A 27,339-nucleotide genomic window follows, 5' to 3' on the forward strand; every position below is an offset into this window, starting at 1 on the left:
AAACCATGAAATACTAAGTTCTGGTTCATAAATTGAAAAGTTTGATTTTTTTATTGCAATTACTTTAAACATGGGTCAAGTCAATTCCCATCAGAAACTTTGTCAGTACATAATACCACTTTATCCCTTGATTGTGAGAACAGCAGTAAAGAATACTTTGACATCCATCTGTTTGATGTTCCTAGTAACTCAACGTAATAGAAAGAATAAATGAATATAAATTATAACTACTGAACAAAACTACACTCATACTTAGTACACATAGCAATCTCTCATGAAAAGAATCCAACAAAATATTTGTACAGTTGAGTTTTTGGATGTCAGTTTATTTCAGAATGTCCGAGCACAAATGCACTGACAGGCAACAAATGTAAGAAATACATGAATACTCAACAATTCACACAGTAAAATATCATTTATTAACACAAACATAGTACATGTATCTCTTAGTTTACTTCAAAGATGAATTTGTGAGTTCTAGCATTAAAAGACAAAGTTTGACTTGTCTTCACTGTTTAAAACTAAGATTTAAAAATAGGAAATAATTCTTCACACATGGTAAGAGCACACAGTCAACCTCTCGATAGTGTAATGTAACTTTTGACATTTTTTCGCGTTTGTCTATGTTCAGGTTAATAGTTAACTTGTGAATATAAAAAAAAAAAATCTTCAGAGATGGAGAGAGACCATAAGACAAAGCTACAATATGCAAATTTGTATTTTTAGTGTACTTTGTACCTTAATGTATACACATTCAGGACAAAAATCCTAATGCTCCCGACATTCAGCCTACACAGGCAGGATAATTGTAAACATCCAGAGCAACCCATGCAAAAATGAGACATACTTGCATGCTTGGTTTTTTTTAAATTATTATATGACAGCAAACTGTTGGGTAATGATCTTTGAAAGTGTTCCCCTTGTCTGTCTAATAGCTCCGACCAAAGAAATTGTTTAATGGCACCACAAAATTATCCATTTTATACCAACACACAAGGGTATCAAGACCACAGCCATGATATCAATCCCACATGTTTTTTTTTTTTTTTCTCTTGTTGAGTGCTTTGTAATTTCAACCTGCAGCCAAATGATAAGATTTACCAATGACAACTTCTTGGAATCTAAATATCAAACATTATTTATTCCATGATAAGAATTTGCTGAAATGTCATTAAAATCATGGTTGCAAAAAAAAATACACTAGATGATGAATATCTGAACAGAACTTCACAACAACAAAAAATGGCAAGACTTTATATACAGTAATGTCCACAGGTGCCAGTCTTCTTTCTAACTACTCACATACTGGAAAAATGAGCAAAGAAAATGGGATTTCATAGGGATCCCATTTTCTTTGCTCATTTTTCCACAAATAAATTATATTCATTTCTGGTAAGTTTCCCTCTGTTTGCATTTATTCACATACTGTTTAACTGTCAGGCTGAAAACACAAAACATATTGCATAAACTGTTTTCCCTCACCACTGCACTCTATGATACATTTTGCAAGTACTCTCTGAAATGAAACACTGCAAGGTGCAATGTCAAACAGGATATGAAGTTTGAGAAACTGAAGAAGTTCCGGTCACTCACTATATGGTACTTGCCATTAGGAAATTACAAATGAAAAAGGCACAGTTGAATTTAAGGGAAGTATGTCACATTCGAATAAGTACCTAGACTTCCATCATCCAATGACTCACATATACTCATATCAAATGCACCTGTTACTAACATATAAAAACTACATTATTTCACATAAACAACTTAAAGCTCTATTTCTTGTTTTTGACATAATTTGATAGGTTCTGCCTTAAACATTTCATTTTTTACTCAGATCAGATAACTCTATCTGATGAGGTCACAAATTTTTGTTTTTTTAAGGTACAGAACTTGCATACAAAGATTTGCAGGTAAAACCAGAAACTTACTGAAAGGGTACATATGACAGAGGTGTTTCTGCAAAAGAATCCCTCTTTGCTAAACTCTACAGATCAAAGAACATACTGATGCAAGACAGACAAATATATTTTCTAAGCAAATATATTTCATTTGCAAAACATAGGAAAATTGCACATATTAAGCATGTATACCATATTTGCCAGCGATAAGGCCCCAATGCTGGATAAGTCGTATTCCGACATTGGTGATGAAAAAAATAGAAGAAAAAAAATCAGAGAGATTTTGTTTTGATCAAAACTTCATTCCTTTTCTATGTTATTTTTCTTCATATTAAAGAAACTTTGTTATTTCTATGTGTTTCCACACATTTCCTAGCAATAACAATAACAATCGGCACATTGTATAGTCCCAGACATGATTATGTGTGTCGGTTAGACAGGGAATTCTCTTGAGCTGGAGAGACAATACAGTAATTTGTTTGTGCTGGCGTACAGGCCTCACCCCGACTTTACTGCTTTATTTTTGTTAAAAATAGTGCAGCCTTATCACTGGCAAATATGGTAATCAAATTTCAGAAAGAAACATTTTCTCCATATTAAAGAAATATATAATACACAGGTATGTTCTTATATTTCATCAGAAAAAATAAATACCAAAAGGACATGCTAGCTGGCACTTCTCTTGTCCATCAGCCAGTATGCATTTATGACCAAGGAGTGAAAGAAGAGTTTGTGCCAAGACTACGAATGAAGACGCCATCAGAGTCTGAGGGATGGTTTTCACAGGTGACAAGATGAACACTTTGCTGGTCAATATAAATCCATACTGAGCTGAGATGAAGTCCAAACAAGATTTAGACAGATCAGAGGGGATTTCTGATGATAAAAGCAATCAAATGCAGTGTTCCGACTTCAGGTCATATGCTACAGGCGACTCCCGCTCTAATGGAAGTTCTCTGAACTGGCATTTTCTTTTGTTTTATATAAATTTCGTTCTAGCCAAACAATGGAGTATAATAAAAGACATTTTTTTTTGTTTTTATATAAATTTTGTTCTAGCCAAACAATAAAGTATACTAAAAGACATACATAGTAATTTCAGGACTTTATTTTTTACTTTGTTGTAACAAGAATTTTATTATGACCGTGTTTGTTATATCAGGAGTGCACTATATCCCATGAAAAGTAACACTGACACAGTTAAAGGGACACACTATCCATAATCCTCTCCTTCACCACTGAGCCAACATACTATTGATGTTGTTCATTAACATGTTGCCCTTGGATGTGAAAGGGTAAGTTCTTCAGACTATTGACACCATTATGGCATGGCATGGTACTTCCAGATTTATTTTGCAGTAATCTATCAGTCAATTCATTGATAGCTTTACCAAATATAAACCATAATACTGAAGAACTAGACATTACTGAATATTGATGATAAACAAATAATAAAGCAATGCAACAGTACTGAAATACAATGCTGGCAAACTCTGGAGACTAGAAAATATTTCAGTGAGGTTTGCCATAACACTTTTCAACAAAACTTTTCTGAAGGTTGTGGTCACATGCCACAAGTAAAGAGGAAAAGGGTATTGCTATAAAAAGAAATAGGGACACTAAATGAAAAGGTGATGGTGTACCATGGTCAGATATATGTTTTGTGACAATTAAGATGAGCAATAGGCAGGTCTATGAATCCTTAATACTATAATGTAGTCCAAATATCAAAAAGAATACTACAGCTACAAATCTGAAAGGAAGCTGGCAGATTGCATTCTATCAATAATGAATTTTCATTGAAATGAACTATTCAAACTATTTACAGGTACTAAAGTCTACTCATAGGAAAATATACAAGTATGAATATCACAATGATTACATCAAGGATTACTTTATCACACAATCAAAGAATTGTCTACACACATGTATATGCATTCATGTCCCATCATGTGTACGAATACATCTATAAAGCACTTAAAAATATTCTGGTAAGCTTGACAATTAAGGGTCAACAAACTATTACAGGCTGATGATGAGTAAAATAAGATATGTACATTTTAGAACTCAGGATGAGCACTACAAAACATTGCCACATTCCACTCTCTCCCTCTCACCCTCTTTACTATACATCATCTGATTTATGAAATGATATTTAATACAAGTCTGTCATATCATGACTTGTAAACATACAAACAGCTAATATCACACACCAAAACTATGTCATACACCTAAACTATGTCACACATCTGTGATGTATGGTGTATAGAACAGACCTGTTTATGTTTACAGTTTTATCACACCCTTATGACACATCACTGACATTACAAGTGGTTTATATTTCAGTATCTTACATGACATAGCTAAGAAAGATCATTGTGTCTTTGTCATGAAAACAGAAGACTCATCATTCTGTTCACTGACAATAAACACTGCAGACATGCTTTCCCATACTTGTGCAAGAGTTTCAGACTTTAGCAAGCATTTGCACATTTAGCAAGATATGGGCATTTTGGTTTGGAAATGATGAAAATTTTCACATATTACATAATAATTCTGTATTCAACTTGAGAAATATATACAACTAATTCTAAAACCATACTTTCATATTCTGGCTGAAGCAAACACTAAACATGGCAAAAGTGTACTAGCTGGCAGCTTTGCTATTAATTTTCTATTTAACAAGTACTTTTGAGTACTACATACATGAATGCATATATGTGTACATATATGTCTTCAAACCTTCATGTTCAACATGCATCACAAAGCCGTTAATGGAACACACAAATAAATTTCTCCACCCTAGAAAATATATTTCAAATCATCAATATTGATTTTCAAATTTTCTGTATGCCTAAGAGTAATACAACTAATGTATCTAACTCTCAAGTTTGTAAGCCAAAAATTTAGTGAAAGAAATGCTTTTCACAATAGCAGTCACTGTAGACTCATAACCCAACTATTGACATGGCTTCTCACCATATTCCATTTTTTAGGCACACTAAAGTGTACATGAAAACCCTGAAATAAACTTTTCAACACAGTAAGACTTAGCATTGAAACAGTGCACTCCCGTTACAACGAGCACGGTTATAACGAAATTTCATTATAACAAAGTAAAACTTCTGGTCCCAAAATTATCGCTATGAAAGTCTATGGTACAAAATTCGCTTATAACGAACACGGATATGACGAAATTTTCATTATAACAAAGTCTTTTCTGAGCACCACTGACAAAGAAAAACAAAAGAAATGTGCTCCATTAGAACAAAATACGGATCACTTATGAAAATACGGAGCGGAACAAGCATTATTTTACAGCGTCTCTGCATGGGCGAACGCTTCACATCACTGTATGTTCGCTCCGTGTGTTACGCTCAGTTTCTGAGAGGAACTTGTGTTATTGTAATACAATAATCTGAAATTAAATAAGGTTCATTTTATTGTTCCGAAGGTTCTTTATTACAAATCATTCAGATTCTGATACACCTAAATGTCCATTAGTTCGTATTATGAAATAGCATCTGTTATTATGAACATTCTGGCGTTATTCCAAAGGTTCGTTATAATAAGGTTCGTTACTCCCACAAAGAAATATGGTTCTTATTATGACGGTTCGTTAGTCCGAAAATGATAGGTATTCCAAACAATTATTTATCAGAACATTAAAGGTTTCGTTAATCCAAAAGTGAAAAGGTGAGTTTACTAACAAACTTAGGAATTGCAAACCTTATAATCGTTTTAAGATAACCGAATCTTCGAAGTATCTAACCTTTCTCATTTTTTTTAAATTAACAAACCTTCTTCAGAATAACAAACTTTATTTCATTTTCGGATTAAAAAACCATAGAACCTTCGGAATAGTGATCCATCTCATTTCTTGATTTACAAACCTTCGGTATGACAGACCTTATTTCATTTTCCAATCAACGAACCTTCAAAAAAAAAAGATTAATATATTTGTATCTAAATTATGAACTTTCGGAATAACGAATATTCGGAAGAGTGAAGCTTCAAATGAAGAAACCTTCGGAATCCTGGGAATGCCAAAACTTCGGAATAAGGAGCCTTCGGAGTAATGAACTTTAGTACGAATCGAACCTTTGGAATAGCGAACTGTAACCGAATCCTAAACTGTCATTTTCTATACATGCGTGAAAATACAAACAACTTTATTCAAATGAAAACGAAATCAAAAAGGTACTATCTCATTTCACATAGCTTTCCAGTGTATGATGAATATTCAACAAACAGAATATGGATATATGCGTGGTTTCCTTGTTTTCGTTATATGTATTGTATTTGTTCGTTTATAATGAAATTTCGTCATAACGAAAGAAAACTGCCGGTCCTGAGCATTTCGTTATAACGGGAGTGCACTGTATTTGGATGAAGTAATTAATGTGCTTGCCGAGGTTTCAGGAAAATTTAGCAAATCCCGTCATAGCTCTTGCTATAAAGTTTTGAATACCAGTTTTGTGTATACATAGTATAGAATAAGTCATTGCACTTCAATAGTCTATTGACAAATAGCTTCAAAGCTGTTTTTCCAAAAATGGCATGGGAATTTGGATATTTGTAACTTGTATCAGTAGGTTGGGTAGACCAAATTTTGATAACTTTTTATCATTACCAGATTAAAATCCCTTCTTTTAAAATCTGTCCCAACCTAATCTTAAAAAAAGAAGAAATAAATATCTGGCAGCTTTTTGCTGGGTTTGTGATGCAGTCTCTTATATGGCAACTACTGAAGAGATAGAGGGGAGGCAGCCTTTATTTACAGGCAGCTTAAACCAGGTGGCCAGTATAGACAGGTTGGCAGCTTATCATGTATACATTTCTCATACATGTACGAACGTGAGCACTCTAAATGTCTTATTTTCATACTGTCTCATCTTAAAGACTGTGCAAACAAACAAACAAACAAACAAAATAACAGAAATGTTTAGATTTTAGTCTTGTTTAAACTATATGAAGAGTTTGTTTGCAAAAACCGATAAGTCCATATTTGCCAAATGGAGATATTTGCGATTAAAGGGGAAGGCTAGTAACTGATCAGTGGGAATCAGTGGAAATGCTGGGAGATGATTGTTCCAATCCTTATGGGATTCATTCAAGAGTTCATTGTATATCTAATGTTGTGTGAAAATGATTTGCTTCAGAACGGTCTCATATTCAAGTAATGTGCAGATTAATGCTCCGTCACTGACCAGGGACGCTAACCCGGGAGCATTAAACTGCACATTACTTGAATATGAGACCATTCTGAAGCAAATCATTTTCACACAACAATAGATATACAATGAACTCTTGAATGAATCCCATAAGGATTGGAACTGTCATCTCCCAGCATTTCCACTGATTCCCACTGATCAGTTACTAGCCTTCCCCTTTAAAGGTCAAGAAAAATAAAGAGAATAATAAGAAAAATTTTGCTTCTTTTGACCATAACTTAAAATATATACCTTTATATGCAGTGACCAATATATCATTTAAAAGGTATTATTTTGTACTTTATGACTGAGATCGTATTTCAAAATCTTCAAAAATGGACTTATCGGTTTTGCAAACAAACCCTTCATATGTATCAGCACTATGGATGGTCCTTACAAAAGCTGTTATAGGAGATGCAGAAACTTTGGCAAATGTACATTAAAGGAGCACATCATTAGATATTGCTGAACCTGGGGTCTGCGGCCGCTAAATGTGAAATAATGACCATGAGAGACACGGCAGGTACCCACTACATACTGGAACTTCATGGCATAATTTACCAGTCACTGGGTGGTTTGCAGTGGCTGCATAATGAAGGTGCTGCTAAAACAGGTTTGACACTCTATGCATACATACACGCACAAGTGTGTGAATTGGTATGCTATTCATACGTTTGTTGTGGACTGGGTTACAGGTTTGTAGACTGTAGAATCTCCATGTGCTTTATTGGCATTACCATCTCCACAAAGTTTTTTCTGCAGTAAACATCCCACCAGCAGAATCACAAGCCCCAAAACTGCAAGTACTATGAGGACAATATGCCATGTTTTCATGCCAGATGGACCATCTTGGGGGTCACCAGGAGTAGTATGAGATGGAGTCCCTGCAAGGAGAAATACGAATGAGATGTCAACAACATCTACAGTGGTGTTCATGTAATAACTTCATTTTCCTTTATTATTCTCTTTGAGAGATGACTTACAATACAATTTAGCCAATTATGTTTGGTAATAAGCTGCATCTTGAATGTCTGCAAGTTCATGTAGGCCTATACTTGCCTCTAATATTCACTCCATCCCTACAGCACCTTCTCTTCTTTGTTTAACATCAGAATATACAATTGTTTCATCGCCTCATTTCAGTTCAGTTCAATTCAATTCCATTCAATTTATTTCAATCATCAACAGAATCAATACATGAATTTATACATGTATCAGTTCATGAATTGAGCAACTTTAAAAAAAAAATCATAAAATATAATACAATACATACGCAGACAGATAACTACATAATTATCTGGAAAAACAATGCACACTTTATAATATAAACCAAGAAAGGCTCTAGCATGAAATGTTGATTGAAAAATCAAATTTTGGTTTGTGACACGATTCAATTAAGAGTTTTGAAAGATCTTTCATATGATATAATCATCATACCATCATTGTTTGTTTTTTTTTTAACAAACATGAAAGTCTTAGGCCCTTCTAGGCCCATACATACATATCTATGACCCCTATGCTACACACTTCTGTGTGTTCATATTCTCTCCCCATTCCCCATCGTACAGAATACATAATTGTGATATAAATTAAAGCACCTGCATATCTTCACTTTACCTGTGACCATGGATAAGCCAACATTCTTGCCAACACAAGAGATGAGTGCTCGCTCACTGGAACAATTCTCCCTCCTAATCCATGGCCCCCGGTGGCATTTGTAGAATCTAAACTGGCTTCTGTCGGTGTTATCTCCTGGGAAGCAGGGGAAGTCGGACCAAAGTGGAGGAGTCGGCCAGGTGACAGTGAAATCCTGCGAGTATAGACTTCTGGCCAGATCCATGTCAGTGTGACCAAGTTCTGTGCAGATGCCCTGATGTGTGAAGACAATGCATTATAGGCTACTTGTAAGTTCTTCTGAGAAACTTATATATTTTTCATGTATTGGAAGGTTTATTCATTCAAGTCATATATAATAGGCCAGAGGCTCAACTGCTCGTAACTTTAAATAATATCCACATTTAAGATTGTACAATGAAATACACTGCAAACAATTGACAAATAATCATGCATGAGATCAGAGACCTAGGTTGTAACAAAAGTAACAAGGAAAAGTAGAAATTACGCGGTGCGTAATATATGTCCCCGCCGGAAGTAGCATTTAGTAGCAAAATGTACAATATAGGTAAAAAGATGAAGGTCAAAGGTCAAAGAAGTCAAAGGTCAAAATTCTATGTAGAAGTTTTGAAGCCCTCATCTAGTGCCATCACATCAAGCAAACGGAATCGAAATTGGGTTAGAAATGGCGAAGGAGTAGCATTTTGTAGCCAATGTACAATATAGGTAAAAAAATCAAGGTCAAAGGTCAAAGAGGTCAAAGGTCAAAATTCTGTGAAGAAGTTTTGAAGCCCTCACCTAGTGCCATCACTTAAAGCAAACGGAATTGAAATCGGGTTACAAATGGCGAAGGAGTAGCATTTTGTAGCAAAATGTACAATATAGGTCAAAAATCAAGGTCAAAGGTCAAAGAAGTCAAAGGTCAAAATTCTGTGTAGAAATTTTGAAGCCCTCACCTAGTGCCATCATATAAAGCAAACGGAATCAAAATCGGGTTAGAAATGGCGAAGGAGTAGCATTTTGTAGGCAATGTACAATATAGGTCAAAAATCAAGGTCAAAGGTCAAAGAAGTCAAAGGTCAAAATTCTGTGTAGAAGTTTTGAAGCCCTCACCTAGTGCCATCACTTAAAGCAAACGGAATTGAAATCGGGTTACAAATGGAGAAGGAGTAGCATTTTGTAGCAAAATGTACAATATAGGTCAAAAATCAAGGTCAAAGGTCAAAGAAGTCAAAGGTCAACATTCTGTGTAGAAGTTTTGAAGCCCTCACCTAGTGCCATCATATAAAGCAAACGGAATCAAAATCGGGTTAGAAATGGCGAAGGAGTAGCATTTTGTAGCCAATGTACAATATAGGTAAAAAAATCAAGGTCAAAGGTCAAAGAAGTCAAAGGTCAAAATTCTGTGTAGCAGTTTTGAAGCCCTCACCTAGTGCCATCACTTAAAGCAAACGGAATTGAAATCGGGTTACAAATGGCGAAGGAGTAGCATTTTGTAGCAAAATGTACAATATAGGTCAAAAATCAAGGTCAAAGGTCAAAGAAGTCAAAGGTCAAAATTCTGTGTAGAAGTTTTGAAGCCCTCACCTAGTGCCATCACTTAAAGCAAACGGAATTGAAATCGGGTTAGAAATGGCGAAGGAGTAGCATTTTGAAGCAAAATGTACAATATAGGTCAAAGGTCAAGGTCAAAGGTCACAATTGAAATTCTGTATAGAAGTTTCAAAGCTCCCATGTAGAGCTATCATATAAAGCAACAGAATCAAAATCGGTTTAGAAATGGCGAAGGAGTAGCATTTTGAACATTTTGATCACACACGGACGCACACACGGACGCACACACGGACGGACGGACGGACACACGGACACACACACGTACGGAGCCCGTTTCATAGTCCCCTGCTCGAACTCGTTCGGTGGGGACAATAAAACTGAAATATATACAACGTAATCATATAAAAGTATATTATGGAAAAAACAATTTATTCTCTACATATAATTTGAGGGACTAATGAGAATTGTACGATCTCCACAGCTGGCAGTACCAAATTTAGCAGAGACAGCTACTTCATCAGGAACTGGTATTAGCATGCCCACAGCATTCAGTCATACACTGTTCTTAAAGCCCAAACATAGTTCTGGTACGCCTGCAAAACTTGTCAAATTTCGCTCCCAAATGTGAACGTATGCCTAGGAAATGTGCGGAATAACGCTGTAATAACAAGATATTCGATGGGTAACGACGAAAATGCGAAATATTAACCAAAAAGGTTCAGTCTCAGAACTTACCCGAACAGGTCAGGCTAAACTCGGACTCGGGGATAACTCAGCCTCGCTTTGATGGCGGGCTGAGTTGTATTGGTTGTCCCTCTGAATTGTACAGTGTTGTACTATGGGCATGGAGCGGCCTGTATAAACTAGCACTTCGCGTTCTGGCTACTCGCAGTATGTAATGGTCCGAGTTGTTAAAACGCGCACATCAAAAAACCTCTTTGGCGCCCATGCAAAATTAGTGTGCGCTTATCAAGCACCTCTAAAAACAATCAAAGACGCTTGATAAAAACAACACTTCAAAGACAGCGCAAAACTTCAAAGACAGCGCATCTCAGCACACTGACATGTAAATTGTTTTATCAGTTTTGGATCCTCAAAATACTCTCAAAATACGACTCATCATCCTGGCAAATCGCCAGGTAAGTTTCTTAATAGACTCTTTCGATATATTGCAAGCAAATATGAAATGGTGCCATACAGGTTTTCAAACCCTTACCAAAACTATGTTTTCACTTTAATACGCAACTATAATAGTGCTCTGTAGCAGTTACAGGTAAATGCTCTTTGAAAGTGATAGACTTCCAACATGCAGAAGAAGTTAGTCTATTAAACAAGAGCAGTGCCTGTATTATATCCATTATTATATGCATGTGTTCCACTGTGAATATGCAACAAGTTTGTTTGAGGAAAAAGAGGAACTAGAGATCTAACCATGTGTCAACTGTACAAAGTTTCCAGTTGCATGGAAAGCAGTTTGGGTCACAAAGAAAAGTTTGAACTCAAAGAATATTCCAGGCATTAGTTATTTAATGGCCTGTGCAGTTTTCTCTTCAATTGTATGATAAGTGAAAATGAATAGGAAAAAATTAAAGATAACTAGATATATCGCTACGGCGACTGATATGCCTCCGCCATAATGCATGGTTCTCCTAATAGGTCTATAGTACAATGTCTTGACAATGTGTGATGACAGTTTCAAACAATTGGCAAAATATTAAAATGACAGGTTTGACACAAATGTGCTGAATGTTCACTTTCCTAGAACTAGGTTCAATTGGATGAATGATTAAAATGTCAGAGTGCAGGTATTTGGGGAACTGATGATTTTTACTTGACTTTTGACCCTTTTATAAGTTTATGCATTGAGTAATTTTTCAAGGTATTGAGAAAAAGTATAATTTCAGTATCAAATGGGAAAATAGCATTATCTAAACCTGGCCTTTGACCTTTGACCTCACAGTTCCAAAGAGAATCACTGTTAGGTTGAACATGCATAAATATGTAAGTTTCATGATGATACCTTGAGTTACTTTTGAGATATGGAGGAAAAAGTGCAATTCAGCACTTTCACTTGACCTTTGACCTTTTGGCAAGAAACCTCCCACAGAATATATATTGGGTAATACATGTATACATCAAGTTAAAAAAAAAAAAAACCCTTCATTCATTGCATAAATATAAGGTAAGTAGTGATATTTTGAGAAGTTGACCTTGACCTTTGACCCCCTGACCTTTGACCCATGACCCCCAACTTCTCTAGATAATCATTGCCCATCGGTATAAGCATATATACTAAGTTCCATGAAGATACCTTGAACCATTTGCGAGATATGGAGAAAAACATGAAATTTCAATTGTTTTTTTCACAAAATAACCTGTGACCTTTGACCTTTGACCCTGTGACCCTAAAATCCACACAAAGTATTATCCCCGAAGGATATACCCTCATACCAAGTTTGATGTAAAACCACCACACGGTTCTTGAGATATCGACAAAAACAAAACGGGACGGACGGACGTACGGACGGACGTACGGACGGACGGACGACCCGAAAACATAATGCCTCCGGCCACTTCGTTGCGGAGGCATAAAAATGGCAAATTAAGAAAATAGCAGACCAAAACAAAGAAGACTTACTGTTAATGTGAATCTAAATGGCATGAATGGAATACAACTTTGTAAAACTTACACGGGCCTGATCAAAGTGGATATTGCAAATAGCTCCCCAGATCCCATCGTGAAGAATCTGCACCATGCCATATCTAGAGTTAACTTCTCCAGTCTCTGTCACCAGTCGTACAGGGTGGTTAGCAACTAGTTCTGCACAAGAACACAACATATGGGAAGACATTCTATGAATAAACAGATCACACACATGAAATTAAGATTATTTGAAGAACACTTAGCCATTTTCAAAAGGCAATACCTACTTTTCATTGCAGATTTTTGAATATTTATTGCTAGGACAGTTGGTGCAATTTCTTCACATGTTCGGTATTCTTGACTCGTTGAAGACAAGTCCCAAGTATTCTCAGGAAGGCGTCTATGGGAAATGTGTGTTGAAGCAAATTCAGCCCGTCCTCAACAGGTTAAAATGAACTTGTCAAAATGTTTGCTGGAGAAAAATTTGTGAATGTATTTAAAGTCATGAACATCTTTCTATGATCAGACCTGTCAAACTGATAAGCATGGGAACATAATCTTCTGTCTCCCAGACAGGTAGATAAACCCACTGTATCAAACAATAATTAACTGTCTATATGTGAACTTTGGCAATCAAAGCCATTACATCAAAATATCTTTTGGAAACATCTGGAAATTGACAACCCATATCAAATATGTCCTTCTTGTCTGCTGCTTTCTTTGAATTTTTTCTGTGACTACACAACCACACAATCAATGTTTCTTCCCCTGCATCATTTCTTTATCTCACAATACATCTCCCCTTTCCTTATAACAACCCAATCATTAAACATAAAATATGTCTGCACAATTTACATAAAATTATTTTAGAATCCCGATGGAATCCCATTTTCTTTGCTCAAATTTCCACTAATAAAATTATTTTCTGTCCACATCTTTCTCACATTTCTCTTCCACTTACTATAAGGTTATAATTGCTCTTTTTTTTTCTTCAATTCAACTTTTTATTCAACCATTCAATAAAAACATACGAATACACATGGAAACAAAACATGCATGTAATCATATTGGAAAGTGTACATATGTAAAAGATATTGAAAGGTCATTGACCATTGTGAATCTTTGCTTGTATCAATGGGGCTGATCTTGACTGATTTCATCACATCTTAGGAGCCAAGAAATGAGTTATGACCCTAAACAAACATACCTTGATTAATTATATTTGACGACCAGCATTCAAATGTTAAGCTTACCATACGGACTGCAGATAAGGCCCACCGGGTCTGCTTGTCTGGCCGATGAAGTGTCGTCAAAGACGTGAGTTGACTCACATTCTGTGATTCTGAATTCACTGCCAATGCAAAGAACTCTGTTAAGGATGATTTCCCCATTCCCACGAGAGACGAAATTCTCCATCTGATTAGAGAGGATAGGAGTGCTCTTTGCATAGCCCATCTGGCGACAAGCGACATCACCGCTCTGAAAGGTGAAAAGCGAATTCCCTACTGCTCCCCATTCACCATCAAGAAAAACATCCAGACGACCCTGCTCCGAGGACTCACTGCCTGCCATCCGTAGATCATAGTCTGGAGGAGACATACAAAATGGAGGTGTTCCCTTTCATACTGAAATACTCAATAGTTGGAGTGTACATCTAATCATTCCATCATGGACTAACACATTAATCCTTCTTAATTATCTCAGCATGTGCAGAAGGAATTTCATTGAGTTTGCATGTCTAAATGGGTTTTGTGTGTTATTTTTACAAACAAGAGAGGGTCCCATGCTCACCCAAGTACTGCAAGTTGGCCTTCTACACATTCTTGCATACTATTACCCTAGGAGAACATAGCAAACTTAGGAAACTTTGGGGGATCTCCACAAGGGCATGATGTCCATTTGTATTCAATCACCCCTGAATCTGCCATAAGCAAACTTTACAGCATGTATTCACTTATAACAAGAGTAATTCTGGGTTTACAGGAGACAATTCTTTCAAAGATTCCTAAAAAAAGGTGGGGGGGTTTCTGGGCCACCTCCTGGGGACCCCTTAAGTATATATTCTGTCTTCCTAGCAAATACTCTTGCCAAGTTTGGTGAAACTTTGACCATGCATTTTCAAGAGGAATATGAAAACCAGAAAGTTGGGTCCCCCCCCCCCCCACTCTGCCCTGATTATCTGCAAATTTCTGAGCTTTTTTGTAAGTTTATGTACGCTGTCATATAAACATAAACACATAGGATAATGAATATAGAATTGAATACTGAATTAATCTGAAACATGAATTACTATGAAACACAAATCAATATAAAAGTAAGATGAATGATATAAAGTGCAAAAGAAAACAAGACTATACATAAATCACTGGATGTACCCAGCCACGTTACCTTGTGGGGGTCCACAGATGACCTGGGCAATATGATGTGGATCACACTGTGTGGCACTTGATTCGACAAAATTACACTCCTCCAGCTGAGCTTCAGCCCCACTGCATTGGTAATCCCTATACCACACAGTCCCTGACACCTGATCAAGGTTAACTGGCTTGGAGCTGTTACCCAGTGGGTAACCAAGCTGTCTGCAGACCACTGCTGCCTCCTGGTCTCCCCAATCCGCATCACAGATGACCCCTACAGTATGACCGTCTCGGTAGCTCACCACTCCTTCCAGACTACTTGATCCACTCAGTAAGTTTATCAGAGCTGCAGGCACTGTGGGTTTACACAAGATTCACACACACCAAAAAAAAAATGACATAAACATAGGCTCTTTATTACTTTTTATTAATTTTTTTCACTGAAGGTCCTACAAGTTTTGCAATATCACTCTTTCTTCAAGACTGGCTATTTCCTTGTTGTTTCTCTTCCCTCATTGCCATTGACACAGCCTTTGTGGCGTTGCTTCTTCATTTCTTTTTTTTTTCAACAATGCATTTATTTTTCATTTCAATAGAAACTGAATAATTCATGCCTGATAAAAATAAATCACAGTTTAGCGAATAACTCAGGTTGACCATTATTACAACGTATAAATCCCTACTATGTCTTCTCATTACCAGGTACTGTATACGCTAAATATTTCACGAGGTTTTTATTTTTGCAAATTTCGCGAGTCAGGTGCTATTCGCGAAATTAAATGCGAGCGAAAATATTGACTCTGATCCCGATGTTAATGTGATGTCTGGCGTACACTTCTCCATTCAGTACGGGACTCCACGATCGCGAATTTAACCACTCGCGAAATGGTTGGGAATTCACGATTTGTGAAAATTTAGACTCGCAAAATTTATGGTGTATACAGTATACATAATTTGAACGATTTCAAGATAACTATGAAGAGGCTAGAAAATATCTGTGTTACCATCACACACTACTCTGGCAGATAATTCTGGATTTGTAGTGCAGCTCAAGTCGTTAGCAGCTGTCAGGGGACAGTCGAAGAGACTGCTCTCACTTCCATCACACAGTAACCCATCCAGTAGCACGGGTCCATCACCCTTTGGCACCTTTTCTGCAGACAGAGCTCCTTGTGGGTAGCCTAGCTGCCTGCAGGCCACAGTAGCATCCTGTAGATCCCACTCATTGGGGCAGACACGCCCCCACTGCCCACCCCGGTACACCTCTACTCGCCCCTCACCAGCATATATCCCACCTACCAGGCGAATAACTGTATATGTAAAACACACCAGGTTAAACATTTGAAAACAGATTGACAAAAGAAAGTTTACAAATTCTTCAACAAATGTCCTAATCATGGTAACAATGAATTTCACTTTTCTCACAGCAATGACAACTGCAGCATTACCACAGACATGTTAAGAAAATAAAAACATTGATTATGTCAGTCATGGAAAGTTTTTCACCATATTCTTCACCTTGATCATTGGTTTGGCATCATAACATTGATTGCAATTTATTAAAGGTGACTTTATCTTATTCATACATCACAGATACCCTTCTTTATCTACAAGCGTGTTACTCTTTACATTCTAAATATTCTAAACTAATCCTGAAAAAAAAAGACTCATTGACTGAACAATTTAGGGCCATATCAGCATATAATTTTTAGTAAATTTTTATCAATTTTGAAATAATCTGAAATCTTAATCATGCATTCCAAAAGTTGAGAATTGATCACAAAACAACTGATATTACACACAACATATATCTTAAACTAATGAGAACCTAACTCTACTGTGAATTAATTTAGCAAACAATGAAACATAAAATTGACAGCTTAGAAAATGACAATGAACAAGGCTTAAAAAGAGTACAAAGCACATTGGGCAATAAGAACTTAAGTGAAAATCCAATAATACCAAATCAAAATCATTACACATCTAGAACTTTGACAATTAGAAAAAAAAATAAAACACCAAACAATGAGTGGACATATTTTGTATAATGAAATCCTTACATTTCTCTTTGCATATTATTCCTGCATCATCTTGATGAGAACAGGAATAAGTGTCGTCGAGGGGGCACTGCATGAGGAAACGCTCATTGCCACTGCAGCGAATGATCCCATTGAGTGTAATGATGCCAGTCCCAGGAGCAAAGTTTGGGAGGAGAGGCGAGTGATAGTCACTGGTATAGACTGCCTGGACATCAGGGTAGCCGAGCTGACGGCAAGCGACTCTTGCATCTTGACGATGCAGGGAGACCCCACACACAGTGCCCCATTCACCAGAGCTATCCATGATTTCCAGACGGCCCTGTCCATCTGATGTGCCATTTACCAATCGTAAACTTGCTGTGAGGGCAAATTGAAAATCATAGATAAACTAGAATAATAACGAGACATGAAAACTCGTCACATTGAGGACGAGTTAGGTGATACGCTTGTGGTCATCAGATGACAGTCATCTGTGATCGACAAAGAAAAGAATGTGATATAGGCACCTTGAAGTTATATTGAGCGTACATGCGAAACCGTTTCTGTAACCACTCGGCCACGGGTCATCCACGGAAATGGTAAGACAAAAAAAACAATGTATAGATATAACAGGGGGAAAGTCAATGCCCACTCAACCAACGTGGCCGTGTGAACATCTTTTGCATTGCTAGACGGAAAAGCGGCCTTGTAACGACTGAGGTCGCTATGCCATTTCTGGCAACTTGGGAAAAATACGTCCCGCAGACATAAAACCTATAATCGGCTGGTTTTGATACCTTGCCTTTAATCACAATTTTCAGTGTAATGACGTCATCAAATTACAAAACAATGACATCGTCTTGAAAGACAATTGTTCAAAGTACAACACCTCAGTCGTCGTCATTACATACTATGATCGGTTTGACAAAGTCAACCTGCAAAATTGTGCTGCAGTCGAAGCAATGTGGTCTCCAACACACAAAAAAGAGGGATATGGCGTGTGTGTGTGTGTCTGTGTGTGTGTATAGGTGCGTTTATATACGTACGTGATTTCTACATGGACGAATATGTAATACAAAATTGAAGAAAAAAAAGTAAAATAGCTAAGTATTTTGTTTCGTGATCTTGTGGGGTTCCAACCCGCAACCTTACGTCTCTGAGACGTCGCCTTTAGCCACTCGGCCATACGTCTCGACGAGAAAATATGGGGAACGTAAACTTATGTATGTGAAAGATACAAGAGGAATCGTTTTGTCCACATTCCATTTTCATTTTCAGTTTTAAACTGCAAAATTGTCAATCTGATGAGGAGATTTCAAAGAATAAAATGCATGATTACTGCAGCTTATTGTCTCAGCTACAACATACTAAAGTTTCAGAGGAAATGAAGCAAAATCAGCTGAGATAGAGGTGCTTAAACGTTGTCAAGTCAATGCATGGTTTTAAAAAAAATCACCTCCCATAGACATAACACGTAAACTTGTCCGATTTTGTGTCTTTACTTTTATCACAATTTAAAGTATGATGACGTCATCAAACTAGAAAACATCGATATGGATTTGAAAGACAGTTGTTTAATGTATAATATATTAATTGTACGTTGTCAGTTTGCTATTGACATGACAATCAATTGCACGAATATGAGGCAGCTATTAGTACCTGTATGAAATTATTATAGGCATGGTTATCAAATTCCCTTAAAATTTCCTTATTATTGCTTTATTTTTACACACAGTTAAGCTATCTCTTTAAACTCGTCACAGTTTAATGAGAATCATGAACATCATACATTAATACCATATTCAGTTCCATAGCTGATCGCGTTTGCTAATTAATTAAGATTTATTGTCTAGAATGTGTCATATGGCCAACCTGTATACACACGTGGACACACAAACACAATGCTAAATGTATGTATCAAACCTCTGTAACACAACTTTGAACTAACTGTAGAAAGTATCGCTGCACTTATCATACATACTTTTTATCATTATCTGAAACTCCACAAAAACCACTAATTGACAAATAATCATCAATACAGAAGACTGACTTAAAGGAACAATTCAAATACCTTTTTTTACAATGTATAGCTTCTTACATGTATAAAATCAGCACAAAGTAACCACGACTACATTGTGTTACTGAATTGATATGAACAAATTTCATTTTGTTACAATATACCATGATCAGCTTGAAAAGCCCAGCCTGCAATATTTTGCAGCAGTCGAAGCAATGCAGTCTCCAACGATAAACAAAGGGATACTGTGTGAGTGTGTGGGTATAGGTGTGTTTACATGCGAACGTGACTTCTACATGGACGAAGGTGTAGTACTCCATTGAAGAAAAAAAGTAAAAAAAAAAATATTATTTTCTTTCGTGCTCTTGTGAGGTTCGAACCCGTACGTGTGCAACCTCACGTTTCTGTGACGACACCTCTAACCACTCGGCCATACGTCTCGACGAGAAAATTAGAGGAACGTAAACTTATGTACGTGAAAGATGAATCAGGAATCGTTTCGTCCGCATTCCATTCTCATTTTCAGTTTTAAATTGCAAAATTGTCAACCTGATGAGGAGATTTCAAAGAATAAAATGCATGATTACTGCAGCTTATTGTCACAGCTACAACATACTTAATTTTCAGAGGAAATGAAGCAAAATCATCTGAGATAAAGGTGCTTAAACGTTGTCAAGTCAATGTATGGTTTTTAAAAAAATCACCTCCCATAGACATAACACGTAAACTTGTCCGATTTTGCGTCTTTACCTTTAATCACAATTTAAAGTATGATGACGTCATCAAATTTCAAAACCATGACATGGACTTGAAAGGCAAATGTTCAAAGTAAAACATATCTGAATTTGGGGTGATATTAAGCTTAAACAATAGAGATACGAGTAAATGAATGTCAGAAAGAGTACCTCAAAAAAATTAATTCCACTTTTTTGATTTCAGATGATGATATGATGACGTCATGAGTTTTCCTGGCAATATTGGTACTTGAAACGTTATTTCCAATTCATATGCTTTTGTAATATGCAATAGAAATATAGGGTCAATGGACGATTTAAAGAGCTATGGCGACATAAACAAAAACATGTTTTTTCACTATATTTGCAGAAAGACGCGCGCACAGAATTTCAACTTTGACACCAGTGCATTCCTTTGTTATAGGTCAAAATCGATCGGAAATCAATGGATATTGTTACTCAAAGTATCAGAAATCCAAATCAGTCAAAAAAATTGCATTTTCATGTTGGTTACGCCCTCTGCGCGCGAAATTGCGCGGACGGACGCGCACGCGAGAAAATGTTTGAAACGCTTAGAATTGTCTGAAACTTCGAGATTTCCCATTGGGAAGTCGTTTTGAGCCTTTTAAAATTTTGACGCGCGCAAACGCGCGTGTAATGATGACCTTGGTAACTAGCGTTAAAACGTAAGATAGAGCCTGACCTGAACTTTATGTCCACCGAAAATGATACAGAAATGATATCTAGTTATGAAGTTATGATCGATCATGTGACAAGGTCCGAAAATCACAAAATGGCGCCTAGATGACGTCATAGATATGTTACTGTCATGAAAACCTTATTGTGACTAGATATTGTTATGAGACATGTTGACTGAAAATGTTATGTTATTCCGTAATGTCATTGTTGAGATATTGACGACACAAAATGTGGCAGAAAGAAAGAAGAATAAAAAAAAGAGAAATTTTGACAATCACAATAGGTGATACGCTGATAGCGTATCACCTAACTAGATAAGTAAACTAAATCAAGCAATCAAAGGAGAAAGTCAATACAGGTGCATCCTAGGTAATGGGACCTTATCCACAGGCCTCCTGTTTTTTCATCTGCAATTTGTGTGCTGGCAAATTGAAGGTCCTACTGTGTTTCCCGCAGAATGCAATTCTGACGAGGGCATTACCACTTCCAATATTCTTCTCTTTTTGAAGAAGCTTGCTTTTCTTTTTCCTGATGTCTCATGCCACAGGTGAAATTTATACTTGCTCATGTTGCCTTAACTACCTTTCATTTTTAATGGTATTATGTGTCTATGCTATGTTGGGTACTACTTTCTCTTTTCAAGATGGTTTCATGAAAGTATCAAATCGATGAATTTGCTCTACTTTGATCTTCTCAGATCATGTTCTTTCAAAAAAAAATTTTAATGTTTAAAGAAAGTGAATTGTAAGATTTACCTTTAGTCTTGATAAAATGCAGAAGCAATGAATGAAATTGAAATGCAAAATGACACACATTTTACATTTTGTTTGGTCCCATTGATTTCTGTCTGTCACAAACATGACATAAAATTGGCACATCTCAGCACATGTAACGGTTGTTTACATAATAACAAACTAAATGAAATTGGAGTAATATCAGGGAATAATTTTCCTGGTATTGCTTCACAAATTTCCTATGCATTGTTTATAACACTGCCACACAAACTATCTTTCGTTATGTGCAGCAGTCATTTTCTGCCATAGAAATGTACAGGATACCATTTGAAACGTCATTCATAGGCTGAAATTGCTCATCAAAGTCGAGTTGGAAAAAATATTCCCTGTATTGTATCATATGCATATATATGGCAAGTATCTACCTTTGTACATGCACATAACACTGGCGATCCGAGATCTTGGGCATTGTGTTGTGTTGGTGTGTGGACATTCCGATAGTTCATTCTCCAAGCCAGAGCACTGCACATTGTCGAGCAGCACCGGGCCTTGTTCTTCCCCATGCATCCCATTGACCAGCGCCTGATCGGCTGCGATGTAGCCCAGCTGTCTGCAGACCACGTGAGCATCACGGATATCCCACTGGCGGTCACAGATTGTACCCCAGGAGTCAGCTACTAAAACTTCAACTCGACCAGTTGAGTTCATGATGCCACCAACGAGACGTACAGGCCATTGTACTATGCAAGAGTTGGAGTCAACAATGCAGAACTGCCTTTTAGCCATGGACATGAACATCAAGAGCTCAAACACTGAGAACATGTTTAAGTAAAAAAACAAAAAGAGGTCACCCACAATATTAGCAAATTAATAGTGATTTGATGCAATAAGAAAACTGTTTTTGATACAGAAATGGAGAATAGCAAATCCCCCCCCCCCCCCAAGAAAAAAAAAAAATACACTGATAGTACATGTGTGTGTATACATATATGGAATATATTGGTAGTCAGGTTGGCACACAGACTCTCAAAATGCAATATCTCTGTTTATGGAAACACTGGACAGCCGTGGAAATTTAATGTAACACTTGAGCAGCTTCAGCTATAGCAGGAACTGTGTTGTTGGACAAAGTCTATATATGCTTATAAATAGATAATAAACTGTGAGCAATTCTTTATAGTTTGATAATTATTGATCAATATTAATAATGTAAAATTAGAATCTACAGCATAATAAAACTGGGGAAACAATCATCACAGTAAACAGGTTGATCTTTTTCTGTAAAGCATAACATTTTCGCAAAATTGATCTGTGAACTGCCTTGTTCTCGGTATGAAATTTTCGCGAATAGCCACTGGCATTTATAGTGCAGACAATCATATTCACATGCATTTCAATTTTGTGAATATTGGCTCTCACAAATTTGCAAAATTAAATGCACATGAATATTTCTGGTTTTACAGTAGTTCAAAAAATACTGAAGAGATTATAAGTCAACAATCCTCTCTAACAAGATTGAGGATACTCTGCTAATTAAGCTACACTGTATGCCGTACTTCAGCTTTCAAGATGATATTTCTCCTTTATTTGATGCTACGCCTCTAAAGTGATCAATCCGTAACATGCTCAATTGACTTTATAATACATATATCGGATATCAGACTGGTATATCTTTCATCTATTCAAAAATAAAATGTGGGAATCATGGAATCCTCAAAATTTCCAAGTTTCAAACAAATAGTGACAGTAGTTGCAACCACCTACACATATCACACATATTGGAAGAAACAGTAAAGTCATCTTTGTCAGGAGATTATATATCAAGTTTATTATTTTGATTTACACAAAATATTGTAAAAAACAAAACGAAACATTTGAGAACTACCAGTAAGCATCTACAACAAAACTACCCCAGTCCCCTGAAATGTTACCTTATAAAGGCTTTTGCAAGACTACAAGGCAACTAGGGTACAATATTTTAAGCAGGCAAATAGACGTACCGACAGCTGACCAAGGATACTCATTACAATTTTCTTTTGAAAAAAAAAATGATAAAAGGAAAAGAAATTTATAGATAAGTGTTTGGCGTAAATATTCTAAAGAGAATGGAAAACGCCACTAAACACAAAACAACAACAACAACAACAATACAATTCTTATTTTATGCATTTAGTACCCGGTATTAACCACAACATTTCACTGAAAATTCATGTACAAGTCACTGGATAACTTATTATGTGATTACTGATAACATCAATCATCCCTTCCTCAAATCTGAATATACTTAATACTAATAGGGATTGAGACTAACATTCCTTTGTTAAAAGCATTTGAACATTCAAAGATCCAAATTATTTTTCCACTCATTTCTTCATATGATGAAAACTCGACCATTCAGCCAACTGATTTTAGTGGAAATTACACTACATCATCTATTTATCAAAGTCAACCGTGAACATGATCAGTGATAAACATGTCATTTACAAAGATACAAAACCCATGCAAATGTACCTGCATTGTTTGTGGCAACACTCCCTTTGAACATCCAACATAAGATGGTAAATAAGCAAAAAACATATGACCTTTCCATGATGATCTTCCTCAGTTCTGCTGCACTACAAACAGAAGGCAACCTGATAAAAGAAAAAATAAGTTAAAAAGTTAATTTAAAAAATGTACTTTTAAAAGACATCATACATATTCTATTGAGACATCATATCATTATATGGTAGACTTGATATTAATTTATATCAATGACACACCACATAAATTTAAAAATCATATCCCACACAAAAATGATGCAAACATGAAAAAAATCACTGTAAAGACCAACTTGGTGCAAAAGTTCACATCTGATCACCTGAAATGGTATAATGTGCCCTGTGCATGTCTCATGTTGTGTAAAAAGCGAATATTTCTGTGCAAGTAATATTTTGCGCTCAGCCAGCTAAGAGGAGTTTTGCTTGTTTTTAATTCCACAAAATCAAGATATCAACCAGAACATATGGTAAGCAAAATATTTGCATGCTTTTATTTTCACCCTAGTTGCTGGTTGTGCGAAATGCACATACAATTTCAACAACACAAAAATTTCCACTTTTACAGTATATTGATTATTGGCCACATCCTGACTAATCACAGCTTGTGATATCCTATTTCAGGGGCCGCGGAACTGGGGGGGCTGCAGCCCCCCCCCCCCCCCCACACTTTTGGTTCGTGAAAAAAAAAATAAGAAAAGAAAGAAAGAAAAAAAGGGGGAAAAATTGGGGAAAAATCGCAACGCACAGGAATTTGAATTTCCAGAAGATTCCGCCCTTACATAAAGCTCCCGTCTAAGCACCGGCGTAGCAAAAGGGGGGGGGGGGGGGGGGGGAGATGGAGGCGGTCGCCCCCCTTAAGATTCTGAATAATTCCGAGTGCACAAGACTTATCACTTACATTCCGAAAAATCAATAGTTCCCTCATATACAAGGGGAATATCCCCTTTTAATCAACCCTTTCCTCACTCAGTTCCCCCGATCATTTTTTTCAATATAATTTCCCAAATGTTCCATCAAAAATATGCGTATACAAGTTATCTCAATTTCAACTTTAAAAAGGCAAAAGCTCCCTCGTACGGGAAGGTTGGGGATAGCACTTTCCTACAATTTCTCCCTGTTCGCCCCCACCCCCCCCCCCCCCCCCCCCGCATATATACAAGTATATTAGACAATGGCTACACTTTCACAGAGTTTTCCAAATATATGCCACAAAAGTGTGCACAAAAACGTTTAACTGCAATCAGAAAATACAGAATCTGCCTCATGTAGGAGGGAGAATAGCGCTTATCCCCTAGCTCCCACATCATCCTGCTATGTCTCCTTCCACAGACTTGCACTTTTGTGATTGAAAAATGTCCAGATATTCCAACAGAAATGTGTACCAGATTGTTGAATTTCAGTTCTTAAAATGAAAAAAGCTCCCTCGAATATGGGAGGGGTATCTTGCCACAGACATAGTACACTTTGAGGAATGACAATTTCCGAATTTCCCACAAAAAGTTTGCTTCAGATCGCTTTATTTCAATTCTAAAAATGCAAAAGCTCCATCGAGCGGGAGGGGGCATCCCCCTCCCACATCCTCCCCCTCTACCTCATTAAACATACACACAGATGATGCACACGCGGAACATATAGATTCTATAAGAGCTAAATGCCGTGATTTTGCTATTAACACTTCCCTGAAAAAAAAAACCTAATTATTTCCATTATTATTTTTTTTGGGGGGGGGGGAGATTGAAAAATTCAAAGTATTGCACCAAAAGTTTGCAGCAGGTTGCAGAATTTTAGGTCATGGGGTCTCGCAGTCCCCCCCCCCCCCCCCCCCCCCTCACACACACACACACACACTGAAAAACGTTCCGCGGCCCCTGTATTTTACCAGCCACTGATGCAGTGGCCAGTGTCAGTGAAAGTGCTGGGCTCTTGAACTGGCCAGTTTGCTCTTTCACCTAGCTTCTTTAATTCATCACTTTGCATCAAATCAACGGAATTATTTTCGGTTTATACGAATGTCTATTCAGTATTCTCATGCAGTAAACAAATAGATTACATAGAGTACTGTTTCTCCATCACTGCATGTCTCACACTCTAATTTGAGTCTAAACAACGGAAAATCTACAAGTATTTGCACTCCCATCTGCATCATCTCCAGGCACACCTGTAATGCTGGATCCGGTCCCCCGTGTGTACTTCGTCGCCTCGTCCCACGTACGCGTACGACACACCCTGCCCCTTCACGGTAGTCGCTCTCGACTCTTCCCACCTCCTTGCTGAGACTGAGGCCAGTGAGGTACTACATGTACTAGTACTACTTACTCTAGTCTAGTAGTTCACATAGTAGGCCCTACCAATTATTCTTTGCTAGTATATACTATAAACTACTCACTACTGCATCCGAGGCGTTCTTTGCGGTTTGCACGCTGTAATCGTTAACGGACTCGACTGCACATCCCCGCAAAAGACAACTTGCACTTTGCCCGTCGCGACACACCTCACAGACCGCTCTGTCGTGACCAAAATTTACTCTCATAAACGCGCAAGCAGCAGGTGCCATCACATCGTGACCTACATGCCTGCGAGACAACACCCAGTATCGTATAGGGCGGAACAGTAGGCTTCTGAAAATGTGTCTCGCATATAGAGCGCCACCTGTGGTTTTGGATAAGTTTATAGGCCAGTTCTTTCTGTCGTCTGCTCACACACCATCCGTGGTTTTGAGTACGTTATCAGCCAGTTCTTTCCGTCTTCCGCTCGCTTGCTATAAGAATTGCACTTTGAAAGTTTCGAAAATGAATTGCAGAGTATTGTTATTGTGGTGTTTGTTCCTGTTTACATCGTTATTTGAGTGACAGTGTCAACCACGTCCAGGCAGAAAATCAGATGATGAGGGCGAAGCCAAAGGCTCGGCGAATGGCAAGAAGATGGACAGTCATTTGCGTGTCGAGGCAGTGGTGATGCTGGCATTCCAGCTGCAGTATTTCAAATCCAACCTACTCGGCGTTAGCATTCCAGACTCAGTTTTTGTACTTGTTGTAGTAGTGTGTGATGATATAAAAAGCAATGGATTGTACATAGGACTATAATCATATCGATGATTGTTCAACTTGAGTTGTTTTCAGTTGCCAAATAACCTCTGTGACTCGGAAGTCATTCTGACTGGGACTGTAACAAGTCTCCCAATCTTGCCATTTCTGATGTATACATGCATGTATATGTTAATTACATTCCAGCTATTCCACTGCCAGTTGACCTATTCAGCATTCTGGTATTCCAAGCTGTAGTATGTATTGCATTTGTTGTAGTAGTGTGTGACT

General features: G+C 37.1%; 1 protein-coding gene across 2 annotated transcripts; it reads right to left on the bottom strand.

Annotated features, from left to right (window-relative positions):
* Positions 1-7,420: 7,420 nt before the first annotated feature.
* LOC139744197 (scavenger receptor cysteine-rich domain superfamily protein-like) lies at positions 7,421-26,534 on the bottom strand. 2 transcript variants are annotated; one of them, XM_071654647.1, is made up of 10 exons: positions 26,412-26,534; positions 23,997-24,118; positions 21,911-22,225; positions 17,344-17,679; positions 16,288-16,593; positions 15,315-15,638; positions 14,180-14,512; positions 12,973-13,103; positions 8,732-8,984; positions 7,421-7,998 (listed from the first exon to the last, which is right to left on the bottom strand). In XM_071654647.1, the coding sequence occupies exons 2-10, from the start codon at positions 24,073-24,075 to the stop codon at positions 7,781-7,783; spliced, it is 2,295 nt and encodes a 764-aa protein (XP_071510748.1). In that variant the 5' UTR covers positions 24,076-24,118; positions 26,412-26,534; the 3' UTR covers positions 7,421-7,780. The 2 variants fall into 2 exon arrangements, with proteins under 2 accessions (XP_071510748.1, XP_071510747.1); XM_071654646.1 differs by having other exon boundaries at positions 26,184-26,529.
* Between the last annotated feature and the right edge of the window lie 805 nt (positions 26,535-27,339).

This window comes from Diadema antillarum, unplaced genomic scaffold (assembly GCF_040938485.1).
Source record: "Diadema antillarum isolate AM-2024a unplaced genomic scaffold, OU_Dant_1.0 seq00001146_RagTag, whole genome shotgun sequence".
Classification (NCBI taxonomy): domain Eukaryota; kingdom Metazoa; phylum Echinodermata; class Echinoidea; order Diadematoida; family Diadematidae; genus Diadema; species Diadema antillarum.